The sequence below is a fragment of the Chroicocephalus ridibundus genome, chromosome 12 (assembly GCF_963924245.1).
Source record: "Chroicocephalus ridibundus chromosome 12, bChrRid1.1, whole genome shotgun sequence".
Taxonomy (NCBI): Eukaryota; Metazoa; Chordata; class Aves; order Charadriiformes; family Laridae; genus Chroicocephalus; species Chroicocephalus ridibundus.
The window spans coordinates 16,079,455-16,099,988 of NC_086295.1; the positions used below are offsets into that span (position 1 = coordinate 16,079,455).

Sequence of the window (20,534 nt, forward strand, 5' to 3'; positions counted from 1 at the left end):
CTCTCTGTGCTTCATGTTCCTCCTCCTTGTGCCATCAGGAGGAGCTTCCTTGGGTGGGGGGACAAGGCGAAGTGGGGTGAGCCGGGCTCTGCTGCCTGCACAGGCTGGCAGGACCAGGGCAGATCATAGAATCGTAGAATGGTTGAGAGTTGGAAGGGACTTTAAAGATCATCTAGTTCCACCCCCTCTGCCATGGGCGGGGACACCTCCCACTAGAAGATGTCAGATCATTGAGATCTGAGCTCGTCTCCTCATTGAGATCATTGATAACTGAGCCCTTCTCTGTCTTCAGGGTTTTGTGGCTGCCCCAGCGTGAAAGGCTTCATTGGAAGCGGCTTCCAGGGCAGCACAGCACTTGGCGTTAACCATCTCCTTTGCCGCTGTGCTGCAAGCAAGAAAAACAAGCAAGATGATTTTTTTTTATTTCGTTTTTGATTCAGCTGTAGAGCTCTCCTGGCTCCGACCCACCACCCGATGCTGGTCATGTCCCAGTGGTCCCAGTCCTCAGCTCCTGCAGCCCTTCAGCCGTGTCTCCTGCTTGGGAAGCCAGGAGTTGCTCCACCTCCCCAAAGGTGGGCCCAAGGCATAATTAACATGGATAAAGCGGTAGCCAGCGATGCCCTGCCCGCATGCAAAGCGTTATTTATTGCTGACTCCCTGATGCTGTGGCAGTGAAACCCGCCAGCTCTGACTAATGGTCCCAGCAGCTGTGTAGGATATTTGAGTTGCTTTTCGTTTGCGGATTCGGTGGGTCCCTGGTAATTGGAACGTGGCAACTTCTAACACATAACAGATGATACGGCGGTGGAGGGTATTTGTCATTGCTTCACTCCTCTACGGCAAGAAGGGCTCATAAGTCACAGCTGACAAATCTTTTAATGACTTTTAAACTTCATTTACAGAAAAGAATGACCATAATCAACAAACAATGATGGGTTACTAATCTTTCTGTATTATTAAAAAAGGGGTCTGTGTCTTTTACCCGCTCTGTGGGAGCGTAGCGCTGCGAAGGGAAGGGTGATACTGTCGTGGAGAAGGGCCGGCGGAGTGTGAAGGGATGAAACCAGCGTCAAGAGGGAGCCCCGAGAGTCCACACGGTCCTGAACCGTCACGCATAATCACAGCGTGCAAGGCTAGCGTGACGTTATTGATGGCGAATGAGAGCAGTAGCTGACGTACCTTCATCTCTGGCTTTGACCCAAAGCCCACTGACGTCGGTGGGAAAATCGCCAGACCATCAGTCACCTCTGGGCTTTGGGCGAGCCAACGCTGAGGGCAGCACAGCACGCGGGAGCGGGTGTACCTCTGTAGAACCAGGTGTTCTCCTAGGCTTTGCATCCACATAGAACTGCAGAGGCAAGGGCCAGTAGATGGAGAGCAGGATTTACTATTTTTCAGGAGGAAAGGGGATGGCTACCAGTGTGGGTCTTGCTGTAGAAGTCACCTCGAGTGGCTCAGCTGCATTTCAGGTCTCCCTCTCCCATCACTGCAGGCTTCATCCCTCCCATCTCAGATGCTTTCTTTGGGGTGAGGGTGCCTCCCCAGTCTCTGTGGAGCCTCGGAGGTGGCGTTTAGACAACCAAACCTCAGCAAATCCCACCAGAAGTGAAGTAGGAGCCCACATCTCAGCAACTTTACAGAGATCTGTATCTTAATCATTTATGTCATTCTGCATATTTAAAGTGTCTGAAGTAATTGTGAAAGGCTGAAAAGCTGGTAGTTAACCCTGAGAGAGGAAAGGAGCATGTCAAAAACCTCAGCTGTTATAAAGAATTGAGAGTTAGTGTGCCAAGGACCAGCAGCTTTTTCTCCCTCTGTGCTCCCTAAGGCTCCCCACCTTGTGTCCTGCTCCCCTCCCCAGCAGCATGGTCTCCGGGGAGGGAGCACCTGGCTTCGGGGATACCCGTGACATGAAGTCCCATAGCGGGTGGGGGGAAGATCAGCTGTTTTTCTCTGTAGGAAAACATGGACAAGTGTTTTGGAGGAGCAGTCCGGCCAAGTGGACTGGAGGGGACTGGAGCTGCCCCTTTGCTCTGCAGGTGGTGACTCCACTCAGGGTATCCTCCTCAGCTTACGGTTTTGCCAAATCTCCTGGCATGCGGGGCTTTGCTAAAGTCCCCAGCGGCAGGAAGCACATGGTGATGTAGAGATCCCTGACTTCTGCTCAGTCATTCAGAAAGACCAACCATAGCCCTCATGGCTTGGGAGAGGCAGGGATGGCCCCAGGAGCACAACACAGCCCAGGGGATGGGCAGGACCAGTTTGGCTGGAAACAGAGCAGCATTTGCGTGTGAAAGAAGCCATGGCATCAAAATGCAGGATTTCTGCTTAGAAGACACTGGTGGAGCTGCATAACAAGAACTGCATCACTGAAGCTCCATCTGCAGCAGCTCCTCTTTGGGAGCTGGGTGGCCCTGGCAGGGGATTGAATTATCTGGTGGTGGGTTGGCAGCATGAAACGAGGTCCCTCCTGGAGCCCACGTTTTTCCCCTACTTCAGTGTTGCCTTATGGTAAGAGGTCCACACATCCTTCCCACAGGGACCTGCATCGTGCTCTGTGTAGGGTGGGACATGGCCCAATGTTGGAGCTTGGGAGTACCCCTGAGGCCACCCATTAGACATGGCCAGAGGGGTTTTGGATGAGGAGGTGAGCACAGGGCTCATGAACCTGGGCAGGAGGCTCTTCTGGGGCCAGACTGGGTTCCCCACTCTTCCACCACTCCTTTTCCTCTCTGCCGCGTGCAGGGAGATGCAAAAAGCAGCAGCGAAGGTGCCGGTTCATTAACAGCTAAGAAAGTTCCCAGAAAGTTCACTTGCTTTTCCTCATAAATAAATCATTTGCTGTTAAAACAACATTTGGGCTGGGGAGAGGGGGGGGGGCCGGGGAATGTTCGTTAAGGAACATCAAGTCAATAGGTGGCTGATGAGAACCTGTCTCCACTGCCTACGAGTGAGAGAGTGGGGGATGGAAACATTGTGTTTTCCTATTAGGCTTGTGAATGATAAAGAATTAAAGAATAATTCTCAAGGAATTAGTCACGGCCAGCCATTAATGAGCATCTCAGTAACACACTAATGAGCTGGCTTCAGATGCCTGTAAAAAAGGACTTTAATTAGATTAATACATGCAGCATTGTCCATAGCCCAGTAGGTAATCATCAGGTTCTGCACCAGTGGGATTACGGATGACATTCTATTTAATTGCTGTTTCCTTTTCATTTTCTTTCCTTTTTTTTTTTTCTTTTTTCTTTTTAAAGATTCTTTCCTCCAAAGAATTTTGTTTCTGTTCTCAAACATAAGCTAAATGTTATCCATGGAATTCTGCATCTGCAAGTGCTGCCAGCCTGGGCTTATCTGATTCAATTGACCTTTAAAATTTATTTTGCTGCTGTCAAAAAGAATGTGAGTCTGTTCACGGGAGATTTCCAAGATGATTAGAAGCAGAGACTCCTGAAAAGTCTACTTGTTGCATATTCTGCAATCAAAGGATGATCCTGGCTTTGGTGGGTTTTTTTAGGAGAAAAATGCCTTAATTTTAAAAATATTTCCATGGAAAATCAGAGTCCAGAAAAGTTCCATGCGAATGGGGAGTCCACGTTCAGGTGGACAGTCAAAGAGCTGCTGAGGAGGGGGAAACCCGGGGAGCTGATCCATGTGGGCTTCAGAAGATGCCCTAATTCTTGGTTCTAGCACAGTACTAATGGTGGGATTTCTTTTTTTGGCCCTGTTTGCTCTTCTGTTTTAAATGCAGTGTTGTTAGCATGGGAGCGGAAACCCAAATTTAACCCGCCAAGGTTGATACTTGCCTGAAAATCCTTGTTTTCACGATAGACATCCTTGTTTTCCAAGGAATTCAGCTCTGAACCGAAGGGCAGGACTGGGGTCAGGGGCGCTTTGGATGCTCTTTGCTGTCACGTCGCGCTGCTGGTGGGACGGCGTTTGTCTGTCTCGGCCCAAGGAGAGACTTTGGCTTTATCAAGCAGGTCCAAAGCTGACGTAGAGCAGCAGCTTTGGTGTAAAGGCAGAGCATCGTGACCCCAACGGTGAGGAGCACGTCTATGTACTTACCTCCTGAAACCTCCCTTACTGGAGCCGTGTCCTGCCCCGCGGGGAGCCCCGTGAGCTCCAGCACGGCCACGCGCCTGTGCGCGATGAGCTGTGCAGCGTTTGGAGCGAGCCCCATATTTGTGGGGACGGGCAGGGGAAGGAGCAGGGCTGCTGCAGGGGCTGCTGGGGTGGATCTCGGATTTTCCAGCCATAGGTCATCCCTTTATCATGCTGATAAGGAAGGATTTAAGACTCTAATGAATAGATTTTTAAGCTTTCTATAGACACGAATAATATGTAGGGCAGAGCTACGGCTATAAACTATATGCTGACCTGATAGATTTTGTAACCGTTGTACCTTTAACGACTGATTAAATCCTTATTAACACAGCAATTGATTATTTATTGCTTCTTTATGAAGGATTTACCAGTTGCACTGAAATTTAAATCGGAGCCAGGTTTTCAAAGGATTGGCCGGATTCCTCCAGTTTGAAATGACTTGTTGTTTTAATTAAAAATTAAAAAAAGGAGGCTATTTGCATAGCAAGAACGGGCAGTTGAAGGAAGATTACGAGGGAGCTAATTCTGTTCATGCCGCTGCGTGCTCAGCATCCGCTCGCCTGGGCGGCAGCACCCTGCACCAAACGGGAGTGAACCCCAAATTTGTGGACTTATCGCTCCAAACCAGCGAGGTTCAGGAAACGGATTCTGCCTCGCACGCCGCCGTCCGGCACAGAGGCGGGACCGCGGATGTCCCCGCACTCGGACGTCCCCGTGCTTTGGCAATAGGTGACATGAGGCAACGAGTCGTGGTGACGGTGAGTTGCAGCCGCGCCGAGCCCAGGGCGGCACTGGGGGAGGATGCGCCGATGTAAAAAATTCCCAGTGCGTCAGCCGTGGCATAAAGGGAGATGGATCAAGGGGATGGAGTCAGCCCCTCCTGCCAGAGCCCTGCGAGAGGCAGAACTCGGCATCTCCGACGAGCTAATGGTGTCAGTCTGGATTATTTGCTTACGTCCTGCAGCAAATGTGCTTTAATGAGCCAGACTCGGCTGATGTTTTCTCTCCCACCCGCTCGGCAGCTTTGCTTTCTCCTCTGAGCACTGCGAGAGCGCAGGCCGGGTGCAGACTCCGTCTCGGCAGGACTGACGGAGACCAGGGGTGGGCGGCAGGTCTCCCCCCCCCTTCACCCACCCCACAAACTGAGACCCGAGCACCAGTGGAGAGCAAGGCAATGAGATGGGGTTATAAATACGGCTGTGACCCCCAGCCCTCCGGGAGTTTCCGGCTGCTTGCGAAGGCAGGAATTGCTGGGTGCTGTCCCGGCACCCGGGGGATGCAGACGCATCACCCTGGGTGTCATCACGGGTCCCCGTCCAGGGCTGTTCTAGCGGCCTGTCTCCTGACATGTCAGGTGTTGATGCCATTTCACTCTGTCAAGGGAAATGTGACGTGCAGGGGGGAAACGGGGCTGAAACTGGGCCCTTCAGCTGAGCCTGCAGGGCCTGCACGCTCGGGAGGAGGAAACAGCGTCCTCAGGCAGAACAGGCTCCCCCAGCGAAGATGTCGGGGGGGCTGTGGGGATGCAGGGTGGGCTGCCGTGCAGCGTGGGTGCCTTCTCCTTCTCTGCCCCAGCCACCCAGCCCTGAAGGGGTGGCGTGGGTGTGGAGTGTGGGCAGGGGTGGGTGACAACAGGGAGTGCCGGGCTGGGGATGGCGCCGGGGCTCCTGAGAGATGGGCACCTCTGCGGTGACCGGGAGCCAGGTGAGCGACTGCCACCGACAAAGCCTGAGCCTGGGCAGGTCTGGGCTGACTCGTCTGCGAAGCGTAGCCCTGGGAAGCGTTTGGAAAAATTCACATACCCCGTACAAGGAGCCCCACGTCTGGTGGAACAGCCCAAAAGAGCACTCGAGAGACCCCAGGACTCGCTCTGCCCACAGCAAGAGCATCCTCCCTTACCAGGCTGTGCTCAGTTGCACTTTACAGGGGAAAAAATGTTTGCAAAGGGAACCCACAGCTTCACAACAAAAGCAAGTCTGGCTCCAGCTGAGCTGATCTACAGCTTTCTGGCCCCTCCAGCTCGCTCAACATAGCGGAAATTCCCCCAAAAGACAGCCCTGGTCCTGCAGAACTAGTCTAATAATAGCGACCTCGTTGTCTATCCCCTTTTTTTAATAACTTTCTGATCCTCTAACAGTCACGTTTTGGAGAATCGAAGCTGGTTTTCCCCAGAAAATCCAAGGACAGGTTTCCTTCCAGTTTATTCTATTTCTTGAACCGCACAGGAGCGAGCTGGGTCTTTGCGCTCTCTGGGAGGAGGGCTGAGCCCCTCCGGGTTTCCAGGCAGGACGTGTTGGGGACTCAGACGTTATTAAAAAGATTGGAGGGTTTGTGTTGGTTATTAAACTAATGCTTCAGAGCTTGGCTCTGGCGTTTGGTGACTTCACTAGCAAATTACTCGCAGCTCCCCGGGGAGGAGTGATTGGCACCGGGGGCAGCAGGGACTTGGCTTTTAAATGCGTGTGCGTTTCAGTGCTATCAGCAGGGCTGTGGCACTGCAATCAGTGGAGTCCCTCTGTCTTGTAGCTGGCCGTGTTTCTTTTTAAAACTGCTTTTTTTGGCTAAAAGAAAAGCCGGTCTAGTCAGAAATCCCTCGGAGCCAAGTGTCGGGGTTGATGGCTGCCCGAAGCGAGATGCGCGCTGTGTGACAGCCGGGCCAGTTCATCTGTGCTGGGGCATGTGAAACGTCCTCTTCCTCCTTAAAAATCATCTTTCTTACCACTTGCAAGGAAGCGGCGAGAAAGATGTACAGACGTCAAAGGTTTGGGATGAAAGCGGGGGGGCAACCTCCAAAAAGCCTCCAGAAGGCGGTGCAGGATTGGGTCGTGTCCTGGGCCAGAGTATACGAGATGGTTAAAGCAGACCTGACCCAAGAGCTGCGTCGGTCGGGCTTCCTCCAGCATCTGAGCAGGGGTGCACCAGCCCTGGACCACCCAGCATCACCACGGCGTCACCAGGACCACGCTGAAGCGTCGTGGGTGCACCACGGTCTGTAACATCCATCACGCGTGCTGGCAGGACGCAGGTTTGCTGCTGCTTTTTTTTGGCACCCCAAAATGCCAAATTTTCCCCAGACTTGGCGGGGAGCGGATTTGGCTCCTCGTTTGTCTTCATTTGTCATCTGGCTCCCAGTGGAAAGCCAGCTAAGTTGGGAAAACTTGTTACCGGATGGAGACGGGATGAAAAACCGCATCTCCCGTTTTGTGAACAAGCGTGATAAGAGGAGAATAACAGCCCGGCTGCGTGTTGCTGTCACGCTGAAATAAAGAGCGCTTTCTGCAGGAGAGAGTGGTGGGGCTCGGTGGTTTTTCTTTGCAGCCGCCGCCTTTGACAGTTCGTCACTAAGACTGAGGCCCCTGGGGTTTTCAGACACCTGGCTCTCAATTAAACAGCTAATCTGTGAAGCAAGGCACTTAAAGCAGGGAGGAAAAATAGCTTATCAAGTAAACCAGCTCTGGCCTTGGGCTGTTAAAGGATTGAATATCAATATTTTTAAGGGATTCCTGAATGTTAGCGGCAGCAGGGAGCGTGACATTGTTTCCAGCCATGTTGTCCTAGGAAGAGAGGAGAAGCGCTGGCGGGGAGGGGATTTTGGTGGTGGGTGTCCGGAGCAGGGGCACAATTAGGCAGGCACAGCCTTTCCTCGAGCGTGGGAGCTTTTGGGAGCTCAGAGTGGTCCTCACCACCCCTAGTAGATGTCTCAGGGGGGTGTCCTTGTGTTCTTGGGGTAGAAATCTCAGTTAATGCCATGTCGTATTTTCTTCTCAGCCTGGAGGTGGCAATGCCATGTCCTATTTTCTTCTCAGCCTGGTGGTGGTAAACAGGTTTCCTTGTGCCGTGCGTAGCCGGGGCGGGGGGGTAGGATAAATCCAGGGAGTGCTGCGGTCCTGGGTTGTATGGCGGGGTCAGGTTGCAGGACCACAGAATCACAGGCTGGCAGGGGTGGGAAGGGACCTCTGGAGATCATCCCGTCCAACCCCCTGCCAGAGCAGGGTCACCCACAGCAGGTGGCACAGGAACGTGTCGAGGCAGGTTTTGACGATGGTCAAAGGATGGTTAGGGAGCCCTGAGGCGTCCGGGTGCAGACGGACGTGTTTCTGGGGGCACCACGGTGTGGCTCGACTGCTGTCCCCTGCAGAGCTCACAGGGTTCCCATGAGCACAGGCACCTGCCATTACAGAGGGACATGGGACACACAGGAGGGAAGGAAGGAACTTCTGACAAGCTCATCCTTAAGTGCATCTGTCTTTGGGGGCGATTGGGAGCCAGAGGCGACGTTACGACGTTTCTGTAAGCATTGGTGAGGTCAGTGGCACAAACCTCCCCATCCCAGACCTCTCCTGTCTGGGCCTCAGTTTACCTTGCAGAAAACAGGGATAATCATGCCAATCTGTCCTTGGTGCTCTTTGAGGTCCTACAGATGAAGAACCGTTTTATGCATTCATTTATCTATATCTAAGTATTATTATTAGTTGCTCTTTGCCTTGTTCTGTTTTCCACCTCAAGTCTGTTTTGTTGCCGTTGTGGGTTGGGGGAGGAAAGGTGAAATAATAGCTGCGAAAATGCATCTGCTGAAGACAGTGGAGTTATTAGAATATTCATCTATGACCAGTGATATGTGTCTCCGCCGTGTATATTTTTCTCATCAGACATATCACCAAGATACTCTGCTCTGACTCACGGCCACTGCTTTCTACGTGGCGTATCAAAGAGCCGGCAGCTTGAGAAGACGTTGTACTTTGTCGCCCTGCACGGGCGAGCTCTTTCGTTTCACGTGGAAGGGATGCTAAGCCGACGTGGCTGACGCTCGGCTAGATTTAATCTGGGCACAACGCAAAGTGCTCTGCTGGAAGGCAGTTAGGTGGAGTATGAAATATTAATATGCGATGATTAAAATGTCCTTTCCGGTTGTTGGAGTAAGGGGGCCAATAAGTGATGCGAAATGAATATTGTGTGTAAGAAGAAACCCTAAATGAATGGGACAGAGAAGGCGAGGGAGGCTGTTTTCTCCCGGGGACGCCAGGCTTGCGTGGGGACAGCAGAAGAGCGCTTTGCACAGGGTTTTTGAACACCAAATGCTGAGTGTTTTATAAGCTGCTAAATGAGAGCCGTGCAGGCTGCTTGCGAAACGGAGGGCATCACTGATGGTGCCTGAAGTCTCAGAGCAATGCCGTACTAGAAGCCCAGAGACCCAGCTCCCTGGCCTTGGACAATGCTCCCTGCCGAAGCCAGCGGGCAGATGGCACTGGGAGAGCGTCCCGTCCCCAGAGATCTCGGGTCCTCATTGGCTTCCTCCCAAAAGTCTTTCCCAGCGGCGTGGCCGTCACCTTGCCTGACCTTGAGTTTGCCATCTGGTGGCCCCGTCCCATGGCTCGTCAGCCACAGGCACGTCTCCTGCGCAGACCTGCGGTGTCCCGAGATGGCCCCGATGTGCGGAGCCCTGGGGGAAAGGCTCTGCCGAGGGAGGGGTTACGCTGAGCTACCCGCCCCATTGCCGGTACCGCGATGGGTGCTGGGAGTCAGTTCTCCTGTCGCCAGGTCCTACAGCCACAGGCTTTATCAGATCGGGGGGACCCAGCGTCGCAGGTGGGGAGGAGAGGAGTGGGGGGAAGGTCACAGGAGCCAGACAAGGAGGGTGCAAGGTGGGGCTGGGGGAGCAGGGACCTGGGAGAGGCACAGGTTCTCCTGCACGCCCCCACCTCCATGGCAGCCAAGGTCATACCTTCGGAGTTGCCTTAGATGTCCTTCTCCAAGTGAAGATCCATCTGGTGTTTTTGTGCCCACCTGAGGAACGGCCCATCTTCATCCAGCTCTTTTATTTTTAAAACAAGCCCACAGAGTGCAGGATCCTTTGACAGCAGCCTTGCTGGCTGGTGTTGTACCCACTGAGAGAGGGCAGCCCATTAGATCTGGGGGGGGAAACCACATGTTTTATGCCCCCACACACTCCTCATCCTACCCAAATCCTCCAGGCGGCCCTTTCTATTTCCGTGCACAGAGGCAGCTTAACCCACATCCCTCCTACATGGGCTTAAGGAGCTCAGTGCCCTGATGCAATTGGTGTTTGCAGCTGCAAACAGCTGGTCAGAGATTCAGGCGATTGTAAATAACACAATTCTGGGCTCGTTAGAATTTGGGAAGGATTTGGGCAAACAGCGGCTTCATGCATCCCTAAGCTGGGGCTTGGGGTAGCAGCAGTAAAGCTCTTCAGAGGTGGGGTGGGAAAACAGAGAAAGGGGTATATTTTATTTGAGCGCTATATTTTATTTTGAGGAAGAGAGAGCCTGCAGCCGCGCCAGACCTGGAAATGGTATGGCCAAATGTGACCAACCTACTCACTTTCTGTGGCGAAGTGTGTGGCCAAGAAGGTGACATGGGTGTTGTCTGCCTTGACTTCAGGAAGGCTTTTGACGTGATCTCCCACAGCACCCTGGCATCCAAGTTGGGGCACAGCAGTCCAGATGGGTGGCCTCCAAGAGCAGTGCAAGCTGGATGGTGGGGCTCCAAGGGCAGTGATAAGGACTCGTAATCTGCCTGGAGGCCAGCTGCAAGAGGAGTTCCTCCGGGGACATGGGATGGGGGAAAGGAGGGTTGAGGGTGGGTAGCAAAGTGGGTTGGAGACTTGCATAAACTCTGGCAGATAGGCAAGGATGGAAAAGTGGGAGGGCATCATCTAGAGGGGAAGTAGCTACGTGGGGCCAAAGATGTCCGTGTGACATGGGCTGGTGCGGGCAAGAGAGGTGCCAGGGCAGATTTACTCTGAAATAGAAAATATGGGCATCAGGAAATGGAAACTCCCAAGAGTCACCAAGTGTAAAGCCACGTGTTGAAGTCACTGTCGTGCAACATTGCTGAAACCCCGGGGCTGGGAGAGCCATGGGTTCACAAGGGGTCGGACGTGTCCTTGGGTAGCAAGACAGTCCAGGGCTACCTGGATACGGGTACCCTACCTGTGTGCATGCACTCTGAAGGTCCCACACAGCCTCATGTGATCCTGGAGGGCTTAGGATGGTGATTGTCCGGGAACTGGCCATCCTGGAGCAGCCTCTGGCCAGGCTTTTTGCAGATACTTGTGATTTCTGAGAAGAGAGTCCTTGAGGCTCAAGCTGGGTAGCCAGAGTGACTGAATGACTGGAAACAGCCTTGGCTTTCCCTCCATTTCTCCATTTTTGCACCAAGAATGCAGACAGTTTCCTTTGTGAACCTCTTCCAGACTGCACTGCAAAAGTACGTTAAAATAGATAGCATTAAACGAGGTTATATACGGGTTGGAACTTTGAGCAACTTGAAGAGGCCAGGTACCACTTGCCAAAGATGTGAGGATTTAATTCACTTCGGTGCCTTAGAAGTCCTGTCCTTTGGTTATTTTTTGCAGTGTTTTTAGGAACACCGTGCTGCCAGGAACTGTTTTTAAAAAAAAAACAAAAGTCTCCGGCTCTTTTAATGTGTGAGGGTGAAAGGGCAAATATGACAAGCCACACTCAGACAACGTCTAACTTTTTTTTGATTGGATTTAGCAGGGAGATCATTTCCAACCTCAACGGTAGGTTAATAAAGTCACAGGGGTTAGAGCCGGATGAGATTTATTGTGCCATCGCATCCTCCCCCTGCTCCGTGTGGAGGATCAGCCTTGCCAGGTATCTCCAAACGCTCTGTATGATCCGGCTTTAAACGATGGAAGGAATCGAGTGTCCAGTCCTTTGTGCTCTGAAAATGAAAAAGGCAGAGGTCTGGACATCACAGCTTGTCTGTTCAGAGCTCATTGATTGAAATCAGTGTTAAAATGCTCCGTGTCTCCCTGGGTCGGGCTGCAGGTACCATCTGGGTGGGTCTCCTCTGTTGTCTCTTTAGCTCCATGCTGGACTGGAGTTTCAAGTGCTGGAGACACAGAGGTAGCAGCAGCGAGCCCTAACGCTTGTCTGCGTGGGTAGAAGTACCCTCAGGCAAAATGGGACTATGGGCAGAAGCAGCCCCCCCGAGGTGTCCTGGGGGGCCAGCAGCTGAGCAGGCTCCGTCAGAAGGACATTTGTCACCCAAGAAGCCAAAATGGGGCTCACCTGGCAAAGGGGTGAGATAGGTATAACGAAGTTACCCCCCCTAAGAAGTTTAGGGGGAGAGAGGTGCAGCCAGAGATTTCGTGTCCTGTGTGGAAGCTCTGTGTAGGAGAAGACAGGGAAGAAGGAGGACTTAGGTTCTTTGAAAGTCTTGGATGAAACCCCAAAAAGCACGTCAGGAAACGTTGCAGCGTTTTCCCAGGCCTCTGCCTGAACAGCGAGGGGTGTAGGAAAGACTAACTATGTGTTTTAGGGCTCAGCGAAGCCAGAGCATCGCACACTGCCGGTGTCGGTGCCTCGGGCAGGCTGGGTGCGGGCGAGCGGAGCCTGCCAGGGCTGGGGGCCCAGGGTGAGCAGGCCCACAGGAGCTGCACCCGTGCAGCCAGGCAGGTGCCACCATGCCCCCTTGGGCCAGGCTGCTCCTACAAACCTGGACTTGGAGCCCACAGAGCCAAAGCCCCAAAGCCAGGCAGGGCTTTAGCTCTGCCCAGTGCCAAGGCAGATGCTGGGGACTACCAGGGAGGGGACACCGTGGCACTGCGGTAACAGTGCCTCCCCCGTGCCAGGCTTGGAGGCTGCCTGGAGTTGTGGAAATCCTGGTGGCATTGCCCCGGGTGCTGGGAGTACCTGCGGGCGCTGCTGGAAGGGGCTGGGGAAGAGCATCATAAAATAGCTTCCACGGCTCTGAGCTGACTTTTCCCGGGTAAATGCCACGCGCTACGTATGCAGCACGCAACAGCGATCCCAAAGCATCCCCTCTGTTTCTGGGAGATGAAAATCAAACTGATGTCTTTGGGCAGCTGTAATTTTTGCTGCAGAAGTGTGATGGGGCAGCCAGACTAGCTTTAATTTCACACCATTTCCATCCCTGTCCCTTGGTCCTCAGAGGTGAAGCCTCTTCTTGGGGGCTGCCCGTGAAATAGCCCAGGCAAGAAACTTGGAGGATCACACCTTGAAGCTACGGGCAGCGGGTTGGAGTGGCTTCCAGCGGATCTGGCTGATGGTTTAGTGATTCCCAAGCTAACAGTGACACCTCCTGTTTGCACAAAATTCAGCTCCGAGCCCAGCGTGTAAATGCGCAGGCGGGCAGCAGAGTGCAGATAGCAGATGGGAGCACATGGGTCGCTTCACCATTAAATCTCTTCGTTTCCATCCAGAAAGCTCAAGTCCTTTTCCAGCTGCCAGCGCGGGCCCGCAGGGACCAAACTGTCCCTGTGCCTGGTGAGATCTGGCCTGTGTGGGGAGGTGCTCAGCGGGGGAAAGCCCAGAAAGGTGGGCATGAACAAAGGTGCTGAATGCAAAACTGCTTTAAAAAGAGCAGTTCTTTGCATCGCAATTAAGTATAGAGAGGTAAAAGCTTTCCTATAATAGCATTAAAGCTTTTAGTCAGATGTAAAATTTATTTAAATCTTGTTTTCTCCCCCAAAAGCAATCAGCTTACACCCAGAGCGTCAGCCTGATGCATGGGTTTCCAGCAAAAGTTTTGCACTGGCTGCGACATTCCCTTCCCCAACATACAGGTGCTCTCTGGAGATGGGATCCCCTCAGCTGCAACCAATTGAAGTTGAGGAGACAGTTCCCTCGCTCCAGGCTTGCTGGGAGATTTATCCCCTCCCCCCCTTTTTGTAAGACTCCGGTAATTCCCTTCCTACTTTCCTGACTCCCACTTTATTCATTCAGGTGTTCAAGATGTCATTGAAGGTGCAGACGAGCAACATCACAAACAAGAATGACCCCAAGTCCATCAACTCCAGAGTCTTCATTGGCAACCTCAACACAGCTGTGGTCAAGAAGTCCGACGTGGAGACCATTTTCTCCAAGTACGGCCGAGTGGTGGGATGTTCCGTTCACAAGGGCTATGCCTTCGTACAGTACTCCAACGAGAGGCACGCGCGAGCCGCTGTCCTGGGCGAGAACGGGCGTGTGCTTGCTGGCCAGACGCTGGGTGAGTCTTTTCTTCAGCCATTTGGGCGTGCGGGTACAACACGGGTTGTACCTGGACCTGGACGGTTGCTCCCTAGGGGATGGTCAGGGGACGGCCGGTCCAAGGGATGGCCAAGGTCAAGCTGGGACATCGATCTGCAGATCAGGGTCAGGTCCACTGATGGTGAGCAGGTCAAAGACAACCCAGTGATGGCTGAGGAGGTCCATAGTGACAAGGCAGGTCCGGGGCCAGGCTGGGAAGTCAGCCAGAGGGTCGGGATCAGCAGGGTCCATGGCCAGGCACAGGCATGGCTGTGACAGAGCTGGAGACCAGCACTCCTACAGCACAGCTCAGGTGGGGGCTGAAGGCTCCTGGGTCCCATGTGGGCAGGGGTCAGGGGTGAGGCTGGTCATGGCCATTCAGGGATATTTGTAACCTCACAGCTGTGACATTGCGGCCCAAAAACTCATATTACAGGCTGCAACTGTAGAAGCTAAAACACAGTTCTGAATCATCCCGTGTCCTTGTCCTTGATCTGGTGGGGAAGAACAAGGGTGGGAAAAGAGATTGCCTGGGTCCCTTTCTGGACCAGGCCTTACCCGTTGCGTGTCAAGAGAGGTGATGGTCTAGCTCTGACTAGCTCAGACAATCTTTAGCCAGCTGATGCTAAATGAGATAACTGCCCCCCAGACACATGGAAGTCTCTCATCTGCTCTGCTGTGTGATAAGAAATAACAAACAAAACCACCCCAGCTGCTCCCAGCTGCATCCTGATTTTGCAGATTGCTCTGAAGTGTCACCTGCTGAGAAGCTCTTGTCACCAGCTCCAAGCTGAGAATTGGAACTGACGATAGTATTTTTAATGAAAAATGCTTATTTCCAAGCCTGCTGCGGGCAGCGGGCATTGGGCACCCAGGAAAGCGTTTTGCAGCCCATTCCCACCCTGCTTCTGGCACAGCAGTCTGAAATAAAAAGTTGCGTGCTGGATCTGATCTTTAAGACAGTGTGCTGTTTCCATTCATGGTATATTCAAATACCAGAAACTTCTTTTCACTTCTCTGACGGCCCAGAGAGCGGAGCCGCAGACCCAGGCGGAGCGCGGTGTGCCAGGGATGCTTCCAGCCCAGGGATGCAGGGTTCGTAGATATGATGAAAAGGGCCTTGGGGAGCAAAGGAGCTTTGTCGCTATGCTCCGGAGAGATACAGGAGATGCAGCTGAGAGATGGGCAGCACCTGCCCCCTTAGCTCAAGAGAGAGGTGAAAGGTTTACCGTGATAGGAACCTCTTACTCTCAGTGCTGGTCCCAGAGGTCTGGCGTGCCGACAAGACAAAAGGACTCTGTTACAGCTGTGAGCCCTGCACGTGTACTGGACGAGGTGCAGATTCAGATCCCTTTCATCTGCCTTCCTTTCATGGGACAGGCTTACCACAGAAGAGCTCAGCAGGCTTTCATGGACGAGGATGAACCCAGGGACGCTCCCCTTTCAGGAGAATCCTGCAGAGAAGAAGAGCTTGAACAATGTGGTTAGAAAATGTCTTCGCGCAAAACAAGGTAGAAAGTCCACCCCTAAAAAAAGAGGAGGTGATGGCCACGCAGGACTGTGGAGAGGAAGGACGGGATGGGACAGGCAAGGAATGTGGCAGACACATTGCTGAAGAGGCTGTCCGTGCTCCTGTTCATGGGCAAGGTTTTGGGGGTGTCCTTCGAGGTGATGAGAAAACTTCCCTCCCCAGGCGGGCAGCAGGAAGGTTGGCTACTCTCTGCCCTGGCAGCTCCAGCCAGTAACTTCATCAGGGTGCAGCCGTGCAATCCTCTGGAAGAGCTGCAAACCATGACTGCCAGGCAAGCGGCTGCGTTCGGCATGGCCGGAGCTCACGGGGACTCACTGCCCACACGGTGGCTCAAGGCAGCGCCCGGCGTAGGGGCAAAGTACCCCCAACCTGCGCAGGGGCAGCAGCTTGTTGATAGTGCGAGGCCACCCCTCCCCGGTGCCAGCAGGTGGTCCCTCAGCAGGACAGCATCCCTGTCCGAATCCAGAGCCACCCCTGCACCGCAAGCACTTGCTGTGATGGCTCGGCCGCAGCAGCCCTGCATGGCACCGTTCGAGTGAAACTGCCTTTCCTGCCTCGGCTGTTCGGATGGCAAAGAGAATTTGCACCAGCGTTTAAGAAAAGTGGTGGGAAAGCATTTTTTTGAATGCAAGTTTGGCGCGTGCTGTGAGTGCTGGGCCTGACTCACCTGAGCGGGCGCGTAGTCGAAGGATCTCATATGCCCTCGCAGCATCCATCGGGGCTCTTGCAGCTCCTTCTAATAGATCACAGAAAAGCTGGTCCTTGCAGAAACCCTCCAGCTCTCGGTGGTATGTGTCTCTCCAGGGGAACAGCTGCCTGCACTGCCGTGGGACAGTCACGCGTGCCCGTAGTGGCAGGAGGGTTGAGCTCTGCCTCTGCTCCCCAGTGCCAATGATAGTCTGCAGGTAACATTTTCCAGCATGTACCAGAATGAACGGGCGAAGCAGCAGCATCTTTCTAGCTCTCATCTCCCAGCTAAGGTGAGCTCTCAAGCTGAGCGGTCTGATAGCGTTTCTTCCATTTTGTCTTTTTTCTTCGTCTTCATCACCAGATATGCAAACAATCGGACTTGCATTTTGACGCATCGGCAAGATACTGAATGTACCACAAAATGGAGATGTTTGAAACGACGGCTGTAGCCCATCACGTGCTGGGACACGGACTGCTCTGCCAGGCAGGTTCTGGCCACCTCTTTGCTTTCTCCAGAGGCTCCAGACACCCCAGTCATCGCAGGAGGCAGTGGGGGAGCTCTGCACTGGAAGCTGGATCCAACCGCACCCTGCCGTGTGGGCAGAGGTGCCGGGATATGAGCAGGAGGGATGGATACTGCCTTGGGGTGCGCGGATGGATTCAGCGATGCAGAGGAGGGAGCCAGAACAGGAATGAGATGCAAAATCTGTCCAGGCTGATGTGCATGTTGAGCTCTTGTCTCTCCTTGTTCACTATCAAGGGAGTCCCAAGGGATCTGACTGCTCATCACCACTACAGGTTGCAAGTATAAATTTCCTGGTCTGTCTGCATGCACCGACGAAGGCTCAGCAGTGCTATTTCTAGCGGTGCATACCAGCAAATTGAGCTAATTGTTGTCATTATCCTCCATTGGGCTTTCGTCGCGTCTCCCTTGAAGGGTGTTAATCAGCACGGTGCTGTCATTAGCTCTCCATTTTGCAAGAGAAGTGACTGGCAGTTGGTGAGATGCACCCTGACAGCAAAAAGGGTTCACGACAAGGGAACTGGAGCTGAGCAGGGATGTGTTCTGGGATGCACCAAGGAAGCATTTATTCCTCTCTTCCTTTACACAAACAGCGTTGCCACAAGCGTTGCGTTGCTCCACAGACTGCATAATGTGCTGGCAGTAGTTGTCCACAGACCTGTCCTATGGCCACGCGCATCCCTGCTAGGCTTCAGCCCCTGCACTCTTCTGCATCCCCCTTAGCAGCTGAGGATGGAAGGATGGGGGGGCGTGAAAAGCAGCAGAGAAAACACACGCTCTGATCTGAATGTGCCTCCGGAGGAACATCCAATGTAACGGCTGAGCGACACCCTAATACCACATTTGTTATGCAAGCTTGTGAATAGGCTAAGCTCCAGCTTCAGTAGGAATGATGTCTCTTGCTAGACCCTAAAAGGTAGCCTGAGGAATTGCACAGCACGACCTTTGGGCAGTGGGAGCGTGTCCGTGCTCCTCCAGAGCCGTGTCCCACGTCTGCAGCCTGTACCGCTCCTGCTCAGGTTGCTTCAGCAGTGCTGCAGCTTTCTTGTGCTCCTCGAGATGGTTTTCTTGGTTAGTAGCGAAATCAGCATGCTGTTCACTTCGGATCACTTTGCAAGTTCTTTATTTTGATGGTGAGCGGGCCAGCCGGTCTATGCTTCTCCATGAAGCCCCTTCATGCCGCGTGAAAAAAGCAACAATTGCTAAGCTTAAACCTGCTGAGTTTCATGGCACATCCTGCAAGTCCTGAAGAGGCGAGAACTTAAATACCCCGGTTTGCAGTCAGAGATCCACGAACCCTGAGCCCCAGATGCGGACCTTCAAATCCACCTGCACCTCAGTAGCCATAACTCGTGCCACCAGCTTAGCACAAAGACCTGTCCCAGTGCTGTGGGGCAGCCTGTGTCCAGCCCAGTGCAGGCTACGTAAGGAAATCCTCTCTTGCTTGGCTCGGATGTGGCATACCCAGAGGTCTGGCGCCTATTTAGACAGAATAGATCTGAAAAACAGAAAAAGTTTAGGGCTGATTGGAGATGCCAGCAGGGAATTTGTTCGCTCCTGGGCCAAGAAAGGACGCGGAGGTGAAGCCTTGTGTTCCCCTCTCTGCGGTTCTGGGGCCACACTCAGCGTTAGATTGCCAGGCTCTCGGCAACCTCCATGAAATTGCCTGTATCGCTTTATTCTCATGTCAAAAGCACCTCTGGCACCAAGGCCGAGGAGTGACATTTCCTCAGTGGATTAGAAGAGCTCATTCTCACCTGCCCTGGTAGAAGATGCTCCTCCGAGCTCCGCTGGGGTGGCTGCAGGCGTGTGCCTGCACCCCGTGCGGCTTTTAACACAGCCCAGTCCACGGCGGTGCCTGGCTGGCTCCTGCTTAGCACTCATTTTTATTCCAGAAGAAGCAAAGGCATAAATTGTTAGCAGTAGGCAGCACGCAGCGGTTTTATATATTGTCCGTGCCGTATCATAACAGCACCGAGTTTTCCTGAGAAACCTGTCCTGAATTTGTGTGCGTGGGTTAGACTGTGTGCGGGGCGTTGACTTCAAAAATAAATGGTTAGTAGCTTTGTAAAGGAAAGGGAAGAGACTTGACAAGCGCGAGCATATATTTTCCTTCCTGTGGAGGCCCAGCAGGGCCCCAGACACGCTGAAAGCAGGTGGGAATGCGGTGGGAGATGTGGAGGAGGTTGTTTCTGCTGATGGCAGGGCTGTGCACGGCCTTCCTTGCTGCGTGGTTGGGCGCAGCTGCCGGTGAGCGTGGACGTGCCGTGTCACAGCTGTGTGTCCGTTCATTGCAGATATCAACATGGCCGGGGAACCTAAACCCAACAGACCTAAAGGCCTGAAGAGAGCAGCCTCCGCGTTGTACAGGTACGTCTCCACCATGCCACCTCACTGCAACGAGGTCTCCATACTGGTGTTTGCCTTCTGGCTGGAGCTGATTTTCCCACCCCACAGGCTGCTGTCCTGAGCCCCCTGGCCCTTACCCCAGGCAGCCCCGGGCCACTGCTGCACATTCACATCTTCCCCTCCCATGGGCTTCTTGGCCTTTGCAATGCCCCTCGGTGCTAGGCTGCAGGGAGGAGAGACAGCAAGAGGCATCAGCAGCAGACCCAAGGTCGGCCAACACCCGTGGCCCCGGGGGACTCAGCCTGGACATGGTCCAACCTGTGAACGGCGTTGGACCTGGAGATTGTTGGAGAAAGGCGGGCAGTACCTGCTTTGACCACATCAGAGGTCTTGAAAGAGATGAAGCAGGAGGAGCGCTGCCCTCCAGCCCAGCTCTGCCAGCTGGGGAGTAGGAATAGGGCACAATGGCTTACGTTGAGTCTTGAGGGAGAACAGGGAATGGGGATAATTTAGGGAAAGACATTGGAGAAAAGGGCAAGAGAAGAACGTCAGGGAAAGAGAGAGAAGAAGGGAAGAAAGTGGGAGGCCCTTGGGGCAACAAATGGAGGTGGACCAAGGAGGTGGGAAGCCCCAGGGGAACCTGTACTGTGGAGCAGTGACCAAGGGATCAAGGGAACTGCAGGGACAAATGGGACATGGAATAGGTCTGTGGGAGAGGTAGGGTGTTACAAGTGTCAGGGTGAGCCCTCAGTGCCATTGTTGCCAGCTCTACAGACTTTATCAAGGTTTTCACAAGAAGTGAAGATTTTCATTTAAGCCCCAGAGTCTGGAGTCACGGGAGTATGGGGGAAACTCATTAAGTTCTTGCTCCTGAGGTTGCAGAAGGGAAAACTTGAAAAGGTATTTGGAGAGTACCCTGCAGGTTTCAAGAACCCAAAAACATGTAACAAGATCCCAAAATGGGATTTTTTTTATGCCAGTCTCACGATTTGGAGACGGGGGCACTGAGTCAGGATTTAGATGGTGTGATGTTGGGAAGCAAAGGCTAAAATCAGTATCAGGGTTAGCGGTGGGTGCAGTAAAAAGGGAAATCATGAGAGGACTGTAGATTTTTCTACAAAAAGAAAAAAAAAAGTGAGAGGGATGAAGAGCAATGAAAAAAAACTATAATTCAGACTCAACCACGCAGTCCAACAGCAGTGTGCTATGAAATGGCAAACCTCAGTGGTGGCAATGCTCTTCTGGCGTAGGCAAACCCACCAGAGCTTCAGCAACCCTCCCACCACCGCCCCCATGGCGTCTGTTGAGACCTTTC

General features: G+C 53.2%; 1 protein-coding gene across 2 annotated transcripts in view; it reads left to right on the forward strand.

The window, feature by feature from the left end:
* RALY (RALY heterogeneous nuclear ribonucleoprotein) overlaps positions 1-20,534 on the forward strand; it is a 142,644-nt gene that overhangs the window by 106,506 nt on the left and 15,604 nt on the right. For both annotated transcript variants that reach the window (XM_063349970.1, XM_063349971.1), the window contains exons 3-4: positions 13,842-14,106; positions 19,168-19,240. In XM_063349970.1, coding sequence (XP_063206040.1) covers positions 13,851-14,106; positions 19,168-19,240 — 329 coding nt within the window. In that variant the 5' untranslated portion in view covers positions 13,842-13,850. The remainder of the gene's footprint in view (positions 1-13,841; positions 14,107-19,167; positions 19,241-20,534) is intronic.